The sequence below is a fragment of the Podarcis filfolensis genome (assembly GCF_964270895.1).
Source record: "Podarcis filfolensis genome assembly, chromosome: 5".
NCBI classification, from domain to species: Eukaryota; Metazoa; Chordata; class Lepidosauria; order Squamata; family Lacertidae; genus Podarcis; species Podarcis filfolensis.
This window is the reverse complement of record NC_139608.1, coordinates 60,901,730-60,919,775: the sequence shown is the minus strand read 5'-3', so window position 1 is coordinate 60,919,775 and position 18,046 is coordinate 60,901,730. Positions and strand designations below refer to the sequence as shown.

Below are 18,046 nucleotides of genomic sequence, written 5' to 3'. Positions count from 1 at the left end.
CCTGGGCAACGTGTATAGAGGATGACACGACCCCCTCTTGGCCTCGCTGATGTGGTCCAAAGGAAAGCAGAGCAATACCCTTGGCACCAGCTTGGCTGCAAGAGTTGCTGGAAGGAGTTATACAAGGCACCATCTAAACGCCTTAGGACTCCACTCCAGATTTGTGTAGGGTTTACTCCTTAGCCTTTTCTTGTGGAGGGTTTACTCCTTAGCAAATTCCTGGGTTCTGAGAAGAAGTGTTAGCAGCTTCCATAATCTTTTGACACAACATTAGATTCCAACTGAGATATGTGTGTCCCCTCTTTCACCTTGTGAAGGATTTGCAACATTCTATTACTTGTTCGCACTTGGTAAAAAATAAACAAAAAAAAACTAATGTAAAAGCCTGTTGAGAATTGGCTTTCACATGGAGATAAGTAACAGCCTTTTCACACCTTTAGTACAAAATCAATAAGGGATCATATACAACCAAAGTAAGTAAACATATTTTTTCACTTTCCCTATCTGTGTTGTTGTTGTTGAACAAAAAAAGGGGGGAGAGATTGGAGAATCATTATAGTGATATTTACCAACACTTTCAGTAAATTCAGTATAGGCAGATAATTTTTGCTAAAAACAAAACAAATATAAAACAAATCGCACTAATAATTCCTCCCTTTACACTCCAGATTTCCTTAAGTCCATTGTGTTTACTTCTGGAAGTAAAATATATTTCTTTCAAAGCAAAACAAACAATAGTAAAAGGAATTGTCAAGGGCCTTGTAGACTATCAGCCTTGAGAATACAGGGGTTCAGCTTTCAGAAGAGTAACAAAACCCTGTTTTAGAGTATGTGGGAAATGGGTTTTGCTAGAGTTTGTTAGACACAAGAATGGTATAATTTTTGTTTTTCTGCTTTGTCCAATAACTTGTCAGCAAGGTGCATTGGTTAGGCTTCACATTTTGACATAGTAGCAATGTTGCTAAAATCAATACAAAATGTAATGCCCTTGTCAGGTTTTGACATAAGAAGAATGGAACTACGACTGTCATGCTTTAAATGAAGCAGTGTCTCTACCTGAAAATTTGCTGCCTGGATGCGAATATTCTTTATACACTGTAATTTCCATGCAAAACACCAGTTATTTAAAAACAAAAGTATGACCTTGTATGTATCTGCAACACAGCACCTTAATAGTAGAAGCGTAATTAGTGCCAAATGAAAGACAGAAATGCAGCTTTAAACTCTTTTCTGTCAGTCCTCCCCCCACAAACCTTTGATTGATGGACATGCAGGAAGGTGGATTTAAATCTTGTTTCAACCTTCCTGGCTTTTTTTTTGCCATCTGTGAACAGATATGATATATCTGAAAGGCATTTTTAGTCACCCCCTATTCCCTGCTTCACCGTGGAGCACACAATTCGAAATGGCATATCATTCGCTCATCCATTTGAATCATTCAGCACCGCTTTATGGCGTAGAAATGTGTCTTTGGTCACTGTTACCTGATTGTTCATCCTTTTCCATGAGCACCAAAGGACCATTTCCTACTCTCGTCTTCCTCTGTGGTCTCCAGAAGAACTGGCCTCTGGCCCTAGGGCACTATGGGCAACAGCGGCTGGCACAGTGGGATGAGGGCAATGGATCCCTCCTCCTGACAGCTGTGTTGCGGTCACGTACCAGGTAGTAGTGATGTTTGGGCTCCACAGGAACACCAGCACAGCCACTCCAGTGTCCCTCTGCAGCCCTGCCATGCTGCAGTGCAGGAGAGCAGATCTGCACCCGTGCTCCATAACACAAGCCAGTCCAGAGTATGGGTGAGCATCCAGGGTCAGCAAGCCGGGCAGTGGCTTTCCACACTTTGCTGCCAGGAGTATGACATATAATGGAGTGCGGAAGCATAACCTGAGAATTGTGGTGGCAAGGTGCATTAATTGAAGGAGGGAAACATTCCAGATGCACATGTGATTTTGGCCTCGCACCTATGCAGAGTGAAGTACAGTGGTACCTCGGGTTACATACGCTTCAGGTTACATACACTTCAGGTTACAGACTCCGCTAACCCAGAAATAGTGCTTCAGGTTAAGAACTTTGCTTCAGGATGAGAACAGAAATCGTGCTCCAGTGGCGCAGCAGCAGCAGGAGGCCCCATTAGCTAAAGTGGTGCTTCAGGTTAAGAACAGTTTCAGGTTAAGAACGGACCTCCGGAACGAATTAAGTACTTAAACCAAGGTACCACTGTAATGCCATAATCTGACTATTATCCAGGCCTCATTTAATTCATAAATAAATAAAACAGGTTTATTTTAATTGTACAATCTGGATTAGCGATGTTATTCTGCAATTTGCAGCAGCATTTGTGCGCACGTGCGTCTGATTCGCCCAGGTCCCTTCACCTTGAAACTCACTGCAACCGGGACTCATTGGGCAAGCCTTCAAAGGTTCCTGGTTGAGGAATATGGTTGGGGAAAGAAGCAGCAGCTACAGCTGGAGGGAACCGAGAGAAGGAAACAGATGAACGAAAAAGAAAAGTGAGACGAAGGAGCTTAGAAGAGAAGAGGGTGCAGGAAGTGGCAGGCAGAGAGAGAGAAAGAAAGATGAAGGTTGGGAGAAAGATGTGAAATGGTGGACAGAGCTGGGCAAGAGGGAGATGAACAATGCATGGGAGGAAGGCAGAGAAAGAAAGAAATTTGGGGTAGTGGGGCACTAAATTAATTGATTGTCCCACATAACAGTTGTTTTCGGAGGTAGGCTGCTTGGCCTGCTCTTGACTTTACCTCTTAAAATGGCAGCATATGGTGGTCACTGAAGCGTATTCCAGACAGCTGCTACCCCAAATGTATGACCTGCACACATTGAGATTAGCCACTGTGTGTTTTCTCCTAGTTCTGGTTCATCAAACTTTTGGTCTGAGGGGTTGTAATCTATTTATAGTAAAGGAACACAATTCATTGCTATCTTGTCTATCCATAATTCATAGCCTGCAGTCTGCTTTAGATTTAGAGCAAGTGGTAAATGCACCCTCCACTCGTGTTCTTGCTGCACAGGGAGGTCTTTTTAAAAATCCATTACAGGGATTAATGGTAGCAAACATCTAAGAATACTTTCTTTGATAGCAGGTTCGATTCATTAAAGACTGGTGATGATATAGATTTTCGCAGTTACACACAGACTCAGGGGTCTATATTTATCAACAACCAAAGCACCTTCATTTCTAGCATTAGGAAAGAAAGTACCATAAACACAGCATTAAATAAAAATCCTAGTAAGTGCTCATTTTAAATTAATAGCATAAAAAGGGCAATATGGGCAAAGTACTTTATATTTCATTTCTAATTCTAGTCTTGTTAATTTTCTAGACAATGCACATCTCCAGCTCCAATACTGCAGTTTAGAGTTTTCAATCTCAATTTATTCAAAGTGCAGAAAATGCATTTTGCTGACACAATACATTTTAAGCCCCTTTCCCCATATCATACCTCCTCCTTCAAAGGATGTGTGACATTACATTAGGAATGGGAACAGTGCTGGGTTTACGTATAAGATAACAAGCTATAGCCTAAGGCCCCACTCTCTTGGGGGCCCCAAAAAAATTAAAGGGAAAAAAACTGGATGTACATTTCCAAAATATAAGATAAAAAACAAATAAAATAAAACCTACATTCAGCAACAGTGTTTTGTGTTGTCCAGGTCCATAAATTACCATATAGCATATATTCAGCACAAGAAACAGCGACAATTTGTTGTTGACAAAGGATAGCTGGATGTATCAAGGGCCCCAATACCTTCAGTAGCTTAGGGCCTCATCAAACCTAAATCCAGCCCTGGATGGGGAATGTGTGGCCCTCCAGATGTTGTTGAACTGACTTCCTTCCTCTTGGACCATTGGCCATGCTGACTGGGGCTGACGAATGTTGAAGACTAACAACATTTGTAAGGCCACATGCCCCTCACCCCTGCCTTATACAGATAGAGCTGGGCAATTATTCTTGCATTAATGTGGGGCCTATCACAACCAGTGTTACCCTTTCCACTGCAGAAGGCAAAATGCCAACATCAGCTTTAGCCAATGTGATGACTTCCTGGTGTCTTGGACTATAATTCCTACCAGTCCCAATCAACACTGCTGCTGTTATGCAAAACATTGGGGGTGGCAGGGAGTGGGGAGCTTGGCAAAGGTTCATCTAGATTGCCTCTCTTCCCCCCACCAATTAGCAATCTTCTCTTCTTCACCACCTCCGGACACCAAGATCTAATTCCCATTAGTGCTGTACCATTTAACACTGCAGGCGAGGATGCGGGAGAGAGATTTCTCAGTGGCTGCCCCCCGACTTTGGGTCTCCCTCCCTAGAGAAGCTAGACTGGCTCCTTCTTTGCTGTACTTCTTGTTAAGTTGTGGGCGAACATATCAGACGACACAGCGATTCTTCAAACAGCTCTTCTTTATTCAGATGTCTGAACAGAACCAATTCAGAGCTGACTGTTCTGGCTAGAGCACGGTGTTCCATCCATCGCCCTTCACGCCGGCATCGGAATCATGGCTTCACTTGTGCCTCTACCGCCGTTTGCGCCAGCCTCTGAATCATGGGACTCCTATCTCGCTCGGTTTGACTGCTACCTCCAAGCCAACGAGCTGACAGAAGTATCAAAGGAGCGGAAGCGGGGCCTATCCCAGGGTGAGAACTTCAGTACATAACACTTCTGCTGGGAGGTGAAGACTTTCTTGTTCCAACAAGCTGTTGGGAATTGACAGCTTCTAGTTAAAGGTCCGGTGCCGTGCTGTTTTATGGTAATGATTGGTATGTTTTAAAGAGATTTTATATTTGGATATGGCTTAAATTCTATTACTGTTCAATTGATTTCTTTAAACAAATTTGTATTGGTTTTTAAATACAAATACAATAACCATTAAACACTTACCCAGCAGTACAGCTAATGGTGTTTGTTTTATCCATTGTCTCTAGACATACTAATAATAGGTTTTTTCTGTTTTTACCAATTCTTGTTTTTATCTGTAAGTCGCCTTGTGTCCCATCACGGAAAAAGGTGGAGTATAATAATAATAATAATAATAATAATAATAATAATAATAGCTCCTCCCTACAAAAACAACAACCAACCAACCAACCCTTCACATAGTAACCTAGATTCAGGGGGAAAGCCTAGTCTTTTGTTTTACCTGCAGCAGTTGTTATAGGGTACCACTATTTTACATTTTCAGAATTAAGCAAAATAAAGAGATGCCCCCCCTCCATTAAAAAGGAGCCATTTCTCAATGTGTGGCACAGATATCAAGTTTTGTGTGTGTGTGTGTGTGTGTGTGTGTGTGTGTGTGTGTAAGAGAGATTTGGTCTCCAGTCAATGGCCCAATCATTTCTTTCCATCAGCTCATCAGCATACAAAAGAGCTGAATGGCATCTAAAATTTGGTTGTGAGCCTGCATATTCATTTTGCAACTTAAATCCTTGCCTTGGGAAAACTTTCAATCAGAGAGAGTTATCTGAAGGCTCTTGCATTACTATTGATCCTGTTTGTGCAATATTACAATAGATACCATTAATTTTACTTGAAATGCATGTTCTAAAAGCTAATCTACTGCATTATTAACTGTTACAATGTCAGCATGTTTATTATCAAATTTTTCTTAATTAGAATATGGGCTATTATTTACCATCACATTGCACATGAAGGAGTTTTGCAATTTAGCTTTCTTGCCTCATGATAAATAAATCACCTGGATAATGCATTTGGGGAAATCTTGCAAGCAGCTTTTACATTAGCGCAAATGATACAAGTCTTAACACAATATTTTGAATTATGAAGAGACAGCAAAATCAATGGATTAAGAATATCGTAACAAGTTATATGAAATCAATGTGGCGTTGTATATGAAAAGTACACTCTGCGACTTTTAAAGAGGTAAATCAGGGTGGTGTACATAAAAGCTGGGATTTCACAATCCTCTATTAAATTGTCAGATTCACTGGGTTGCATCTAACTAAGCCCTACTCAGAGTAGACCCATTGATATTAATAGATCTAAGTTACACACGTGCATAATCTTCAGTGGGTCTGGTCTGAGTGGAACTAGCACAGGATGCAAACCCTTAAATGGGTCGTTTCATATCAAGTGATCCAACTTCTTTACCTCATATCATCCAATTTTGTTTGATATGTATTTTGTTGTACTTCATGAAATGAAGTACTAACAAGAGTTCATTCAAAGCATTAATTCTATCATGTGATAGCAAGCTATCACTCCTTTGGAACACATTTTTAAAAGAAAAGCCTGACTAGTTTCTCAGACACCTTTTAACTGAATACCTTTCTAAAGAAATGCCCAAAGCAACTGATATTATAGTTGAAGTCTTGTTTATTCTGTTATATTTTACTCCAAGAAGACCCATTTATCCTAAATAGAACCCAGTAAGGCAGACATGTATGTACAATGTGTGTGTGTGTGTGTGTGTGTGTGTGTGTGTGTGTTTTCCCATTGAGATCCCAAGAAGAAATTTTTCAGGAAGCTCTTAGAAATATTAAATAATCAATACATTTTTTAAAGTTTTTTTAAATTTCTAAAAAAACACACACCTAAAATCACTTTCTAAAATTTAAAATTTTGTAACTTAACTTTAAAATTTAGAGCAAGTCCATCATGTGACATATATTAAAGCCCATGTGACATATATTAAAGCCCAAAGAGATTGGTGTTTTTAGTTTTGATGTATCTGGATACTGAGTTTCAAAATGCATTTTATTGGTTGCTTATATTATGTTAAGAATTGCCCTGAGGCCTTTACAGTGTGGAAGGATGTCAACTCCAAAATAAATAAATAAGGCTGAAATCCTATTCCTACTTACTTGGTAATAAGCCCCATTGAATAAAGAAGGGCTTGGTTTTGAGTAAACATGATATGATTACACTGTACATTAAGTAGGAAGACTATCATTCTTTTTCATTGACCAGCATGATTTGATAGTTACTAGAGGTCATGCTATTTTGCATTAAGTAACTGGATGAGAATGGAAAGCAGAACTGAATACCCTCAATTACCTCTTTGTACCAAGCAGCAGCCTTTTTAGAAGGCTATGGTCTAACCCAGTGGTACCCAACCGGTGGTCTGTGAATCCAAGAAGCTCTGCGTAACCCACCCAGGGGGTCCATGGCATAATTCACGTAACAAAAACAACAGTAGAGGTATCAACAGTTGTCAATATAACTGTTGATATATACAAAAGATATCAATTTTTTTCAAAAGTGGGGGCTCCAAGGGTTGTGTTTTGAAAAACAGGGGGTCTACAGCAGTTAGCCAATGGGGAACCACTGGTCTAACCTCAAGCAAACAGAGATATCAATGGAGGTGCGGTTGAAGGATGGTGTGGTTATAGTAATTACTCCAAGGAACTGTGCATGCCACAACAGAGTAATGCACTTTGCATCAAGTGAATCCCCTGACACAGGCACAAAAAGTTCTGCTGCAGGGCTGAATATACTACCAATGAATAAAGCGAAAATTGATGAAAAGAGCTTTGCTTATTTAGAATGCAAAGCAATTTTGGAGTGCATTACATCATTTCAGTGAAGTAACTTCTTTAGGCAGATCATTGCCTATCCTGTGTGTGAGAATTTATAAATAAGATAACTGCACACTACAGTGCAGAATACAAATATGACACAGTGGCCACAGTTTTTCCAGTATTTTCATAGGCTCATTACTTGACTGCAAAAAAAACCAACGCACTCTGCAGTGAAATCTGAACACTAGTTCATCACTTTTAAAAATGTATTTAATTTTAAGAGGTGTGTTGGCTCCCATCTGTTGACATCTCACTGACACTTCATAGTTCAACGTGCCTCGTTTCATTAGTGTGGAAAAATACTATTGCAGTTATCATTCATGAGTTATGGAGGTTTGTTAAATACAATGAGCTGCAAAAAGCCCTTTATTCTAGTTCATGCTTTCTGGCTCTTTCTTTGATAGTACAGCAGCTTGTATATCCACTAACAAATGTAAAGTAGGTGAAGAATGCCACCATTCTTGCTTAACTGCCAACTGCGCAGAGTTTGTAAAGCCACAGGTGACCATAACTAGGCACCAGAGAAAGAGATCACTATGGACCTAAGTGGGATTACAGTACCCTTAGACCTTGTAAACATGATATATTTTGCAGCATTATAGCAGCGCAGCACCTATGTGATTGACAGACATACTGTTGCATCCTCAACATTAATAAGAATTTTGTCACTGATGCAAAGGCAGAGCTGGCCTTGATACCTCTATATTGTTTTCTATAATGTCATACAGTCACCCACGATAAGGTCTCATTCCAATATATAAAGCAAATATCTAAGCGGAGAGAGACAAATACAATGAAACGAGGCAAGGTGCCTGTGTCTCCACAAAATCTCTGTCTGTTATTATCAGACATGTGATTACTACTGAGAGATAAAATCAATACTAATATCATTTGCGTAGGTCAGCTCAATACTAAAAACCATTTGCGCGTGGCTACAAGCTTGCAGGAAATATATCAGCCTGGAAAGATTAAATAATTTTCCTTCAACGTAACACTGTACTGATATTTCTAAGTTCAGCATATCTATGATATATACATGGCTTCTAACTAGGGATATATATATATATATATAGACAATAGTTCTGAGGTCTGAGGTAATGATATGTCAAAGAAAAGCAAGTGTACGAAAGGACAGAAGTCTACATATTTTTGCAGTGTCAATGCTATTACTGAGCTGTCCCTAAGTTAAACTTAATATGAACAAACGGCTGAATTGCAGCAAAACCATAGCCTACTAAAACTGGTTGAAAAGTTCCATAGCCAACCATTATTGAGGCTTCCTTGTGTCCCTAAAGAATGTTAAGCAAAGCCAGTGTAGGAGAAGATAGCAGACAATTGAATTGCATAGCGTTTTGTTAACTTTATTAGAACCACCAAAACGTACTGTCCAGTTGGATTTTGGAACTTAATAACTTTAAAAATGTGCCCTTCCTGCTCATCACATTTATAGATGAAATATAAATTTAGCATCAGTATTTGAATATTTGTACTCTGCAGTTCAAAAGCACGCCAGTGCAAGTAGATATATAGGTACCGCTGCGGCAGGAAGGTAAATGGTGTTTCCATGTGCTCTGGCACTCATCACGGTCCTCCGTGAACCAGTAGTGGCTTAGTCATCCCAGCCGCATTGCATGAACGAGAAAGCTGTCTCGGGACACACACAAGCTCCCTCGGCCAGAAATGTGATATGAGCGCCCCAACCCATAATTACCTTTGACTGGACTTAACCATCCAGGGGTCCTTTACATTTACTTCTCTGGTATATGTAAGGAAATCTCTATATGGGACAAGAAGCTACAGTTAGAACTGCATATGGAACAACTGATTGGTTCAAAATCAGGAAAGGAGTACGACAAGGCTGCATATTGTCTCCCTGCTTATTTAACTTATATGCAGAATTCATCATGCGAAAGGCTGGGCTGGATGAATCCCAAGCCGGAATTAAGATTGCCGGAAGAAATATCAACAACCTCAAATATGCAGATGACACAACCTTGATGGCAGAAAGTGAGGAGGAATTAAAGAACCTTTTAATGAGGGTGAAAGAGGAGAGTGCAAAATATGGTCTGAAGCTCAACATCAAAATACTAAGATCATGGCCACTGGGCCCATCACCTCCTGGCAAATAGAAGGGGAAGAAATGGAGGCAGTGAGAGATTTTACTTTCTTGGGCTCCATGATCACTGCAGATGGTGACAGCAGTCACGAAATTAAAAGACGCCTGCTTCTTTGGAGAAAAGCAATGACAAACCTAGACAGCATCTTAAAAAGCAGAGACATCACCTTGCCAATAAAGGTCTGTATAGTTAAAGCTATGGTTTTCCCAGTAGTGATGTATGGAAGTGAGAGCTGGACCATAAAGAAGGCTGATCGCCGAAGAATGGATGCTTTTGAATTATGTCGCTGGAGGAGACTCTGAGAGTCCCATGGACTGCAAGAAGATCAAACCTATCCATTCTTAAGGAAATCGGCCCTGAGTGCTCACTGGAAGGACAGATCCTGAAGTTGAGGCTCCAATACTTTGGCCACCTCATGAGAAGAGAAGACTCCCTGGAAAAGACGCTGATGTTGGGACAGATTGCGGGCACAAGGAGAAGGGGACGACAGAGGACGAGATGGTTGGACAGTGTTCTCGAAGCTACCAGCATGAGTTTGACCAAGCCACGGGAGGCAGTGGAAGACAGGAGTGCCTGGCGTGCTCTGGTCCATGGGGTCACAAAGAGTCAGACACGACTAAATGAGTAAACAACAATAAATATATATGGAAGGAAATGCTGGACATAATTTCAGGCAGGTCTCAGTGAGTGGGAAAGGAAAAGTCTTACTTTTCTTTTGATAGGCCATATCAGACCAAGGTGAGTGAACCATCACATGAATTCTTTAAAAGCCAAGCACGGCCTATTCTTCCAGACCATGTAGCTCACAGTGTTAAAATTAAAGCCAAGAAATGCATACATTCCTTTTTTTGAGTTTTCAATTCTATTGCTATTAATGGTTTCTTTTTCCACTGTGAGAATGTGCTTTTGATTTGTCAAGCTGCATTACAAAAGATGTCTTTATAGCGAATGTTTCAAGCTGAACTGGTTTTATAAATTTATGCAGAAAGCACAAAGCAGAACCCTACAGAACATTGATAAGAATATGGCTGGGATCCAACAACATCTAGTGCAAGCAAAAAGGTGCTTCTGCTCAAGCAAGGGGGATCCACACTTTTCAATGATTTCCCTTTCACCTGCAATCTTGCAGCCATACCCCACAACTTTCCTGTGAGCCCACAACCTGGCGGTCAATATGAGCTTTTTTAAAAATACAGAGTAAAAGAGAAGTTAGGAAGCCTAGTTTAGTCCTGGTTAAGGAAGTTTTTAATGTTTGATCTTTTGTCGTGTTTTTAATGTTCTGTTGGAAACTGCCCAGAGTGGCTGGGGAAACCTAGCCAGATGGGCGTGGTATTATTATTATTATTATTATTATTATTATTATTATTATTATTATTATTCCATGGGAGGAGAAATGGTCTCATGATTATTAGGATCAAACCCTTTAAAAACAGTACTATGCATGCCTACATGTTTATATTATTTTTGAATTTAATTTTATTGCTACTTGAATGTTTAAGGGCAAAAAAGGGGCATGACTTAATTAACGTGGCAGCTGAGAACCAGTGTTGCACTTTAATTTTGAATCATAAAAAGTCAATACACTGTTTTAAAGTTTGAATATCAAGCCAGCCTGAAAATAAGACTGTAAGTATGTTGACTGTAAGTATGTTGGATACAGTCTTAGAAATTCTAGTCCATAATCCAAAGATCCATATGTGCAATTGTGTAGAAATGAAAACTGCGCTGCACTCTGCTCTGTCTTACACATCCAAGATTGGTACAGCCTACTACACTTGCAAGGTAAAATAAGTCTAGAATAAATAACTAAGCATGCCAGACAATTTAACCACCAGTGCATTGTTTCTGTGATTTATGTCTTCGTATTATCAAGTAGGAAAGGTTTTCAAATGTACGCTAGCTGTACCTGGAGCTTAAAAAGAGGTTAGGAGTTAAGGATCCACCCTAACCAAAAAGAATATCAAAACATAAGCCTAGAAATCCTTTCTACCTTCAAGGAGCAGACTAGGTCACAGCACAGGCCCTGATCCTGCACACACAATGTTTACCGAATTACTGTGTGTGTGTGTGTGTGTGTTTGTCTTCACAGCAGTATTTTACCAATAGATTACACTATACCATTGTTTCAATATTGCACAAGGGAGCTGTTACAGAGGCATAAGTAGAAAGATCTAAGACTGTTGGCACAGGGAATGGCAAGAAATACCTTGGGTTATACTGGTTTGCTCAGAAGTCACTAACAGTGCTAATATTTTAGAGTATAATAAAATACACTTCAGTCATTTCATTTTTTGCTCAGCTTCATTCATCTGTCAACTGTTATGATACCTGAGCATATAAAATACTGGTGCTAATTTAGCCTGCTGAATGTGTTCTCAGAAAACTCACGGGACATATATTTATGTCCCAAAATGTGGCATAGTGTGGGTCTGATGGTAATGCTGCATATGCTGCTTTAAAAATGTGCTCTGGAATAAAGATTTATCCCTTTTAGAGCCATTCTGTGCCCAATAAGCACGGGACGCTTTTGCCCGGCGGTGCTGGGGCCCATAGACTGCAGCAAAATAGTGGGCAAGGTTTTGCCCAGTATCTTCTCTGAGTGATGGGCTCATGAGAAAAAGCTGCCCCATGAGCCCTTGCTGCTGAGGGGAGGGGAAAGCCTATAAAAGGTTGCTTCCCCTGGAGCTCACAGCCAGTCTGCTTTGAAAGCTTCCTGCCCGCCCACCCTCGGGTTAGAACCTTCACTGAGCAATGCTGGGTCGCTGGTTTACAGGGCTGGAAATGATTCCCCCTTCTTCTCAACCTGATTGGCACTTCATTGGGGTTTTTCTGCCTTTCCCTCAGTGAAATTATGGCTTTTCTTTGTTAGGCGGAAGAACATTGTTCGTATGAGGGCAGAAATGACATTGGTCAGGATCAGCATAGTATTGGGGGATGGCCCATAAGGGGCCTGAGGGGAGGATTGACCATGGCAAATCCAAGTGTGGGTTTGGTATTTGCCTGGTTGGAATCTGCACCCTGGTACCCCAGTGAGACCTTGCTTACCAGTGTGGTCTAGTGGTTAAGAGGGGTGGACTTGTAATCTGGGGAACCGGGTTCGCGTCCCTGCTCCTCCACATGCAGCTGCTGGGTGACCTTGGGCTAGTCACACTTCTCTGAAGTCTCTCAGCTCCACTCACCTCACAGAGTGTTTGTTGTGGAGGAGGAAGGGAAAAGAGAATGTTAGCCGCTTTGAGACTCCTTTGGGTAGTGATAAAGAAGGATATCAATTCCAAACTCTTCTTCTTCTCTTCTTGCTTGGCTTGCACCACGGCAAGGTTCAACACTGGCCAACTCCCGTCATACAGGTTTAAAGAGATCCAAACCCAGTGGAACTATTCCATCAACACGGGGCTTGTGGAATGATGAACTGATCCTTGGAACCCAATGCCATGCCAACCCTTGCCTTGCCTGCTGCTGTCAATAAGATTTAGCCTGATTTTATCCCATCACCATTGCACAGTCTGATTATTTGCCTGCTCTCATGGGTCACATAATGTGCCTGCCTGGACAAGTTCCTTTATAGATTACCATGTAAGTAGCAAATTTTGCATACAATGTATTTCCCGGCTTGGATAATCATTTGAGGCTTCATAAAACATGGCTTATGAAGTGGGAATGAGGTTTGAGGTCAAAGCACGCTTTCTTCATGATGGCTTTAGGACTAAGGGTGGCAGTTCCCAGGGGGCTTTTCATCCAGACACTGCCCATCCCCACACCTGCTTAGCTTCATCAAAGTGGCAGCCTCATCATAAACCTATTGACCAGAGTGAAGAATTCCACACTCCAGTCTGCTGCCCTGGCTCTGCCCACCTGCCTGCCCCCGATTGGGCAGTTCAAATTTTATGGTTTAGGCAAAATATCCCGCCATCCACAGTAGCCGGCCAGGGATGGATCTAACGGCCAGCTGTAAGAAAGAAATTTTATCAGCCCTGGGGAAATTGGAGGAAACCTGTGATGGGCCACAACTGCCGTCCACCCTGGAGCCAGATAAGTAGCCATTGCCACCTGCAGGTGTTTAGTTGAAGAAGTCATCCAAGAAGCATATAACAATGTCAGAATCACCTCCCCCACAATGGGAAACTATTGTGTAAAAGTTTTTGTTTCTGTTTTTCAATAAATGCAATTCAGAGCTTTCACACGGATCGCCAACAAAAGGAATACTTTGTTACTGAAACAAACATTTGTCCTTTCTGCCACTTTTCATTTTCTTTTTATGCAGCTTTAGTGTTCCTTTGGTTCTGGTTTTATAATAAGGAAATAATAAAGATTTTACTAATTCGGTATGTTGATAAAGCTAATTTTGCATGTGTGGTGACTTTGAGATAAATGGATGCAGGCAACTGTCTTGTTGCCCCCCCCCATGAGAACAGTTAGAAAATCAATGAATTATGAAATTATGCAAACATAACTGTTTCACGTACTTTAAGAAGACCTGCTATAGCAGCAAGGCATAACATGGATTCCAGTTTAATTGAATATTTTGAATTAAACTTTACCTTTTCAATTATGGAACCAAAAAAAGGGCTTTCTGTTGTACTTTTCTGAAAATTTCACCTGCAAAATATTTAGTTCACTGAAACAAGTCATGACAATTCAAGCCTGGCCAAAAATTTGGCTTGGACGTTTTCAACAAACATGGGCAAAAACACGGCAGAAAAGATTAAACTTTGCTAAAGCTCTTTATATAGTGATATACTGCCAAGGTTTGATTCAAACAAAATGTTCTGCCATAGGTTAAGATAAGATGCCTGGCATGTTCTTGGGTAGGAAGGGAATCTAATCACTTGTTTTCCATTTTTGCTTTGTCATAAGAAAAAGAAAGAGGCATCAGTATTTGGCAAGCAAACATATTTGGAGAAAATGTTAATTTTCTGTACCTGAAAAATATGAACAAATGTTTTGCTCTGGTTACAACACACAACAGCACTTAGAAATGAGATGGCACATTTCCCTGGCTGGCTGGTTGGCACTGGCCTCTGTGGCTTGCTTGAAGAACAAGGTCGTAGCAGAGAGAAAAGTGGAAAGAACATCCAACACAGTGCTAGATCAGCCCCACCTTTTCTCTCTCTTACTCCTGTAGTCCCTGGCACCAGTGAAACCATATAACGTGGCACATGGACAATCTCCTAAAATGGGAAGATTTCCTCCTGCAACAGCAACATGAGAATGAAGGATACTGGTATAATGGGGAAGAGACTGCAGTGCCGCCTGCAAACTAGAGTGCTGTGTGCTCAGCCAAGTTACTGGGCCTCCTCACTGCCTTTGCCTAATGCCACTTAGGGCCTACGGCACAAGATGTAAAATGTTTCCTTGTTTTTAACAAGGGACCCTGAGGGTCATCTAGTCCAACCCCTTGCAATGCACGAATCCTGCCCACAGCCATCTCTGTGTGGGCTGTAGCCTCCTGGCTAAACAGCCAGATGTACTTGCCCATCGTGCCACAGGGTTGATTAAAAAAATTAAATCTTAATCCAAGATTGCATTCAACTGAACTAGCATGAAGAAACATCCGTAGCAAGGATAGGATCTGCTATTCCGTCCTCCTCAAAAACAGGACCATTTTGAATACTTTCTAAAAGATTACAGAAAATATATGCAGTATTTCACTTGTTAAGAGCTGTTCTATTATGGCACATCCCGCAATGCTGAGATGTGGCTTTTCAGATGGGTTTTTAAAAAGTAATCACTGAAACAACGGGCACCACATTTCTCTCAGAAACTGAAAAGCACAGAAGGGTAAAGGAGGGATGACCACATTTAAAGATTTTTAGGAGTTCCAGAACCAGCTTTTCAACATTTGCTTGGGAAATGTTCTATAATACACAGAATACTTCAAAACTTCAAAAACTAAGCCTATTAAAATAAGATTCCGTTCAAGGATAACAAGAACTTCAACTTGGAACACTCTAAATTCAATAACATGCTCAACCAAATGCAAAATTCTATTTAGCACTGGATCAGAATCTAATTGTTCTGCTTCATTATTCAATACAAATAATACATCCCACTAAGGAACTCATGTCTGTTAGCTTTCTTAGATTATTGCAGGCCATATATATATATATATATATATATATATATATATATAGTAACAGAACTGCTAATATTATTCGCAACATTTCATAAAATAGAAGTGCCTTTCCAAACATGGTTTAATATTTCTTTGTCACTTGTCTAGCATTGCTCAAATCATCTGAACATATGATGGACCCCCCCTTTACAAAATTCTAAAAGTGCCTCATATAAACATTCAATATACATCATTAAGGAAACAGTATATAACAAACAGGAAATTGCATAAAACAATTGCTGAACAAACAGCAGCAAATCCCCTCACAACTAGCAACTCTTTTTCAATATCTGGATGCTTTTATATACTTCTGCTTTCTAGTAAATGAAAGATAATCCCCATTCCTACATACATTCAATATATACCTACATCCTTTGGCAAAATCATAAACTTGAGACAAAAGAAAAATGTGATTTATATATTTATTCAATATTACTACTCCTAATAAATCAAGTGAACCCTGAGTAAATCATACATTTACTCCATAAATTAGACTTAGATGGATTTAATCAACTTTGGTCCACCTTGTCCCTGGGCCAGGATCAGAATGCCTGCAACTATTTTTGCTGGAGGCCATAGGTTTGATGTCCAGTTTACTTCCATACCACAAAAAGTCCCACATGCTTTCACACTACTTTCATTGTTCTCACCATTCAACCAATGCAACATTTAGGATTCAACATCAAGTATTAGGGGTGTGTCCTTAAATGGACGCACACAGTTCTGTAAGAAATATTGCCAATGCACTTGCAAAACCAGAAGGAAGTTCAATTCATCATTTCAGATCACTTATCCTCATTGCTTCAGTTCAAAATGCAAACTATTTTATGTATAAATTCAGTGTATTCATTGGTTATACCACTTACCATTGGAGAGAAATTAACCACAGAGGCACTATGACTGCCAGCATTGCACTTAAAATTCAAACGTTGGTCTGCCTCCCTGTTCCCTGTGTTGCGGCTCAGTGACCTGTCTGGATCTGCAGATATTTTCTGGAAGGCAGTGCAAGTCATCCCCATGAAGCTAGATGGCTTGATCATAAAGGCCTCCAGAGCAATATTAAGAGAAACCTGTCAAAACAAATTTGAGGAGCTGGTGTAGTTTTAACATATTTTTTACAGGCAATAACTTGTATAAAATCTACATTACATATCTGCATATTCTGTACTATACACACAAACACACATACATAATGCATCACAAAACACCATTCATGTGCACCCATAAAGTTACATAACTTGTAGGCTTGCAACACTATTTTTAATTTTTAAAAACGTACAAGGATCTTCTTCTTTTTTAAATGTACAAGGACCTAGCTCATTTCTTAAATTTTATCTTTACAGAGAAGAATGATATTAACTGGAGTAATTGTATTTTAACAATCATTAGTTGTTTGTTTTAACAAGATTCCTACAGTCAGATGCTCACCACCTTTGAAATGAATGGGAAATGTGCAGGAATTCAGATTGGCAAATTTCATCTCATAGTGCTATGGCAGTAATAATTCATATCATATTACTATGGCAACTAAATGTGGTCAAGGAAGGAATAGTTCAAGTTTCTCTAGAGCATCTACAGCCAAATGGATGGTCTCCTTGAATCAAGACACATTTCTTAGTGTTCCATGATTTAAAGTAGCGATTAACGGTGACAGAAGAGGTGAAGTGACAGCACTGGTCAAAAAAATATTTTCAGTTTCATTAGCTGGAATCATTTACATCTTCAAGAAGACATGGTCTTTTCATATTAAGAGAGAAACAGAGACTAGCACAGTCTCAGTGATGCAGTTTGCTTAATTGCTGCTGGCTAGCCTCCAAAATGAACAGCAGTTGTTTGGTATTGTACGAGACTACACAGAGAAATCTACAGCTTTATTTACAAGTTGAAGTTGACTGTACGCTAATTTGCCTACAGAAAGGGGGGGGGACATAAAGAATGGCTAAGTAGGATCAAGACAAAGAAGCAGTCTGCCTAATTGTCCGCAAAGGGAGATAGATACCCTTAAACAAGAAGAAGAAAAATGACCTGTGGTACTTGACATCTAAAAACATTTACTATCATATCAACATCAGCTTCTGGATAACTACGCCATATATGCATACTACATATACAACATCAAGCAACATTAAGGCGCCTCTGTTCCATTTTTTGTGCGTTAGTTCTGGCTGGACACACATTGCAGCAGGAAAGAAAATCATTTACTGAGTTCAAAAACAGGTGCAAATATGAAAGGGGAATGCAAGGTGAATCAGCTCTACCAA

At 40.1% G+C, this 18,046-nt stretch overlaps 1 protein-coding gene across 2 annotated transcripts in view; it reads right to left on the bottom strand.

Annotated features, from left to right (window-relative positions):
- ADGRA1 (adhesion G protein-coupled receptor A1) overlaps positions 1 to 18,046 on the bottom strand; it is a 313,062-nt gene that overhangs the window by 133,709 nt on the left and 161,307 nt on the right. For both annotated transcript variants that reach the window (XM_083616838.1, XM_083616839.1), the window contains one exon: positions 16,652 to 16,855. In XM_083616838.1, coding sequence (XP_083472964.1) covers positions 16,652 to 16,855 — 204 coding nt within the window. The remainder of the gene's footprint in view (positions 1 to 16,651; positions 16,856 to 18,046) is intronic.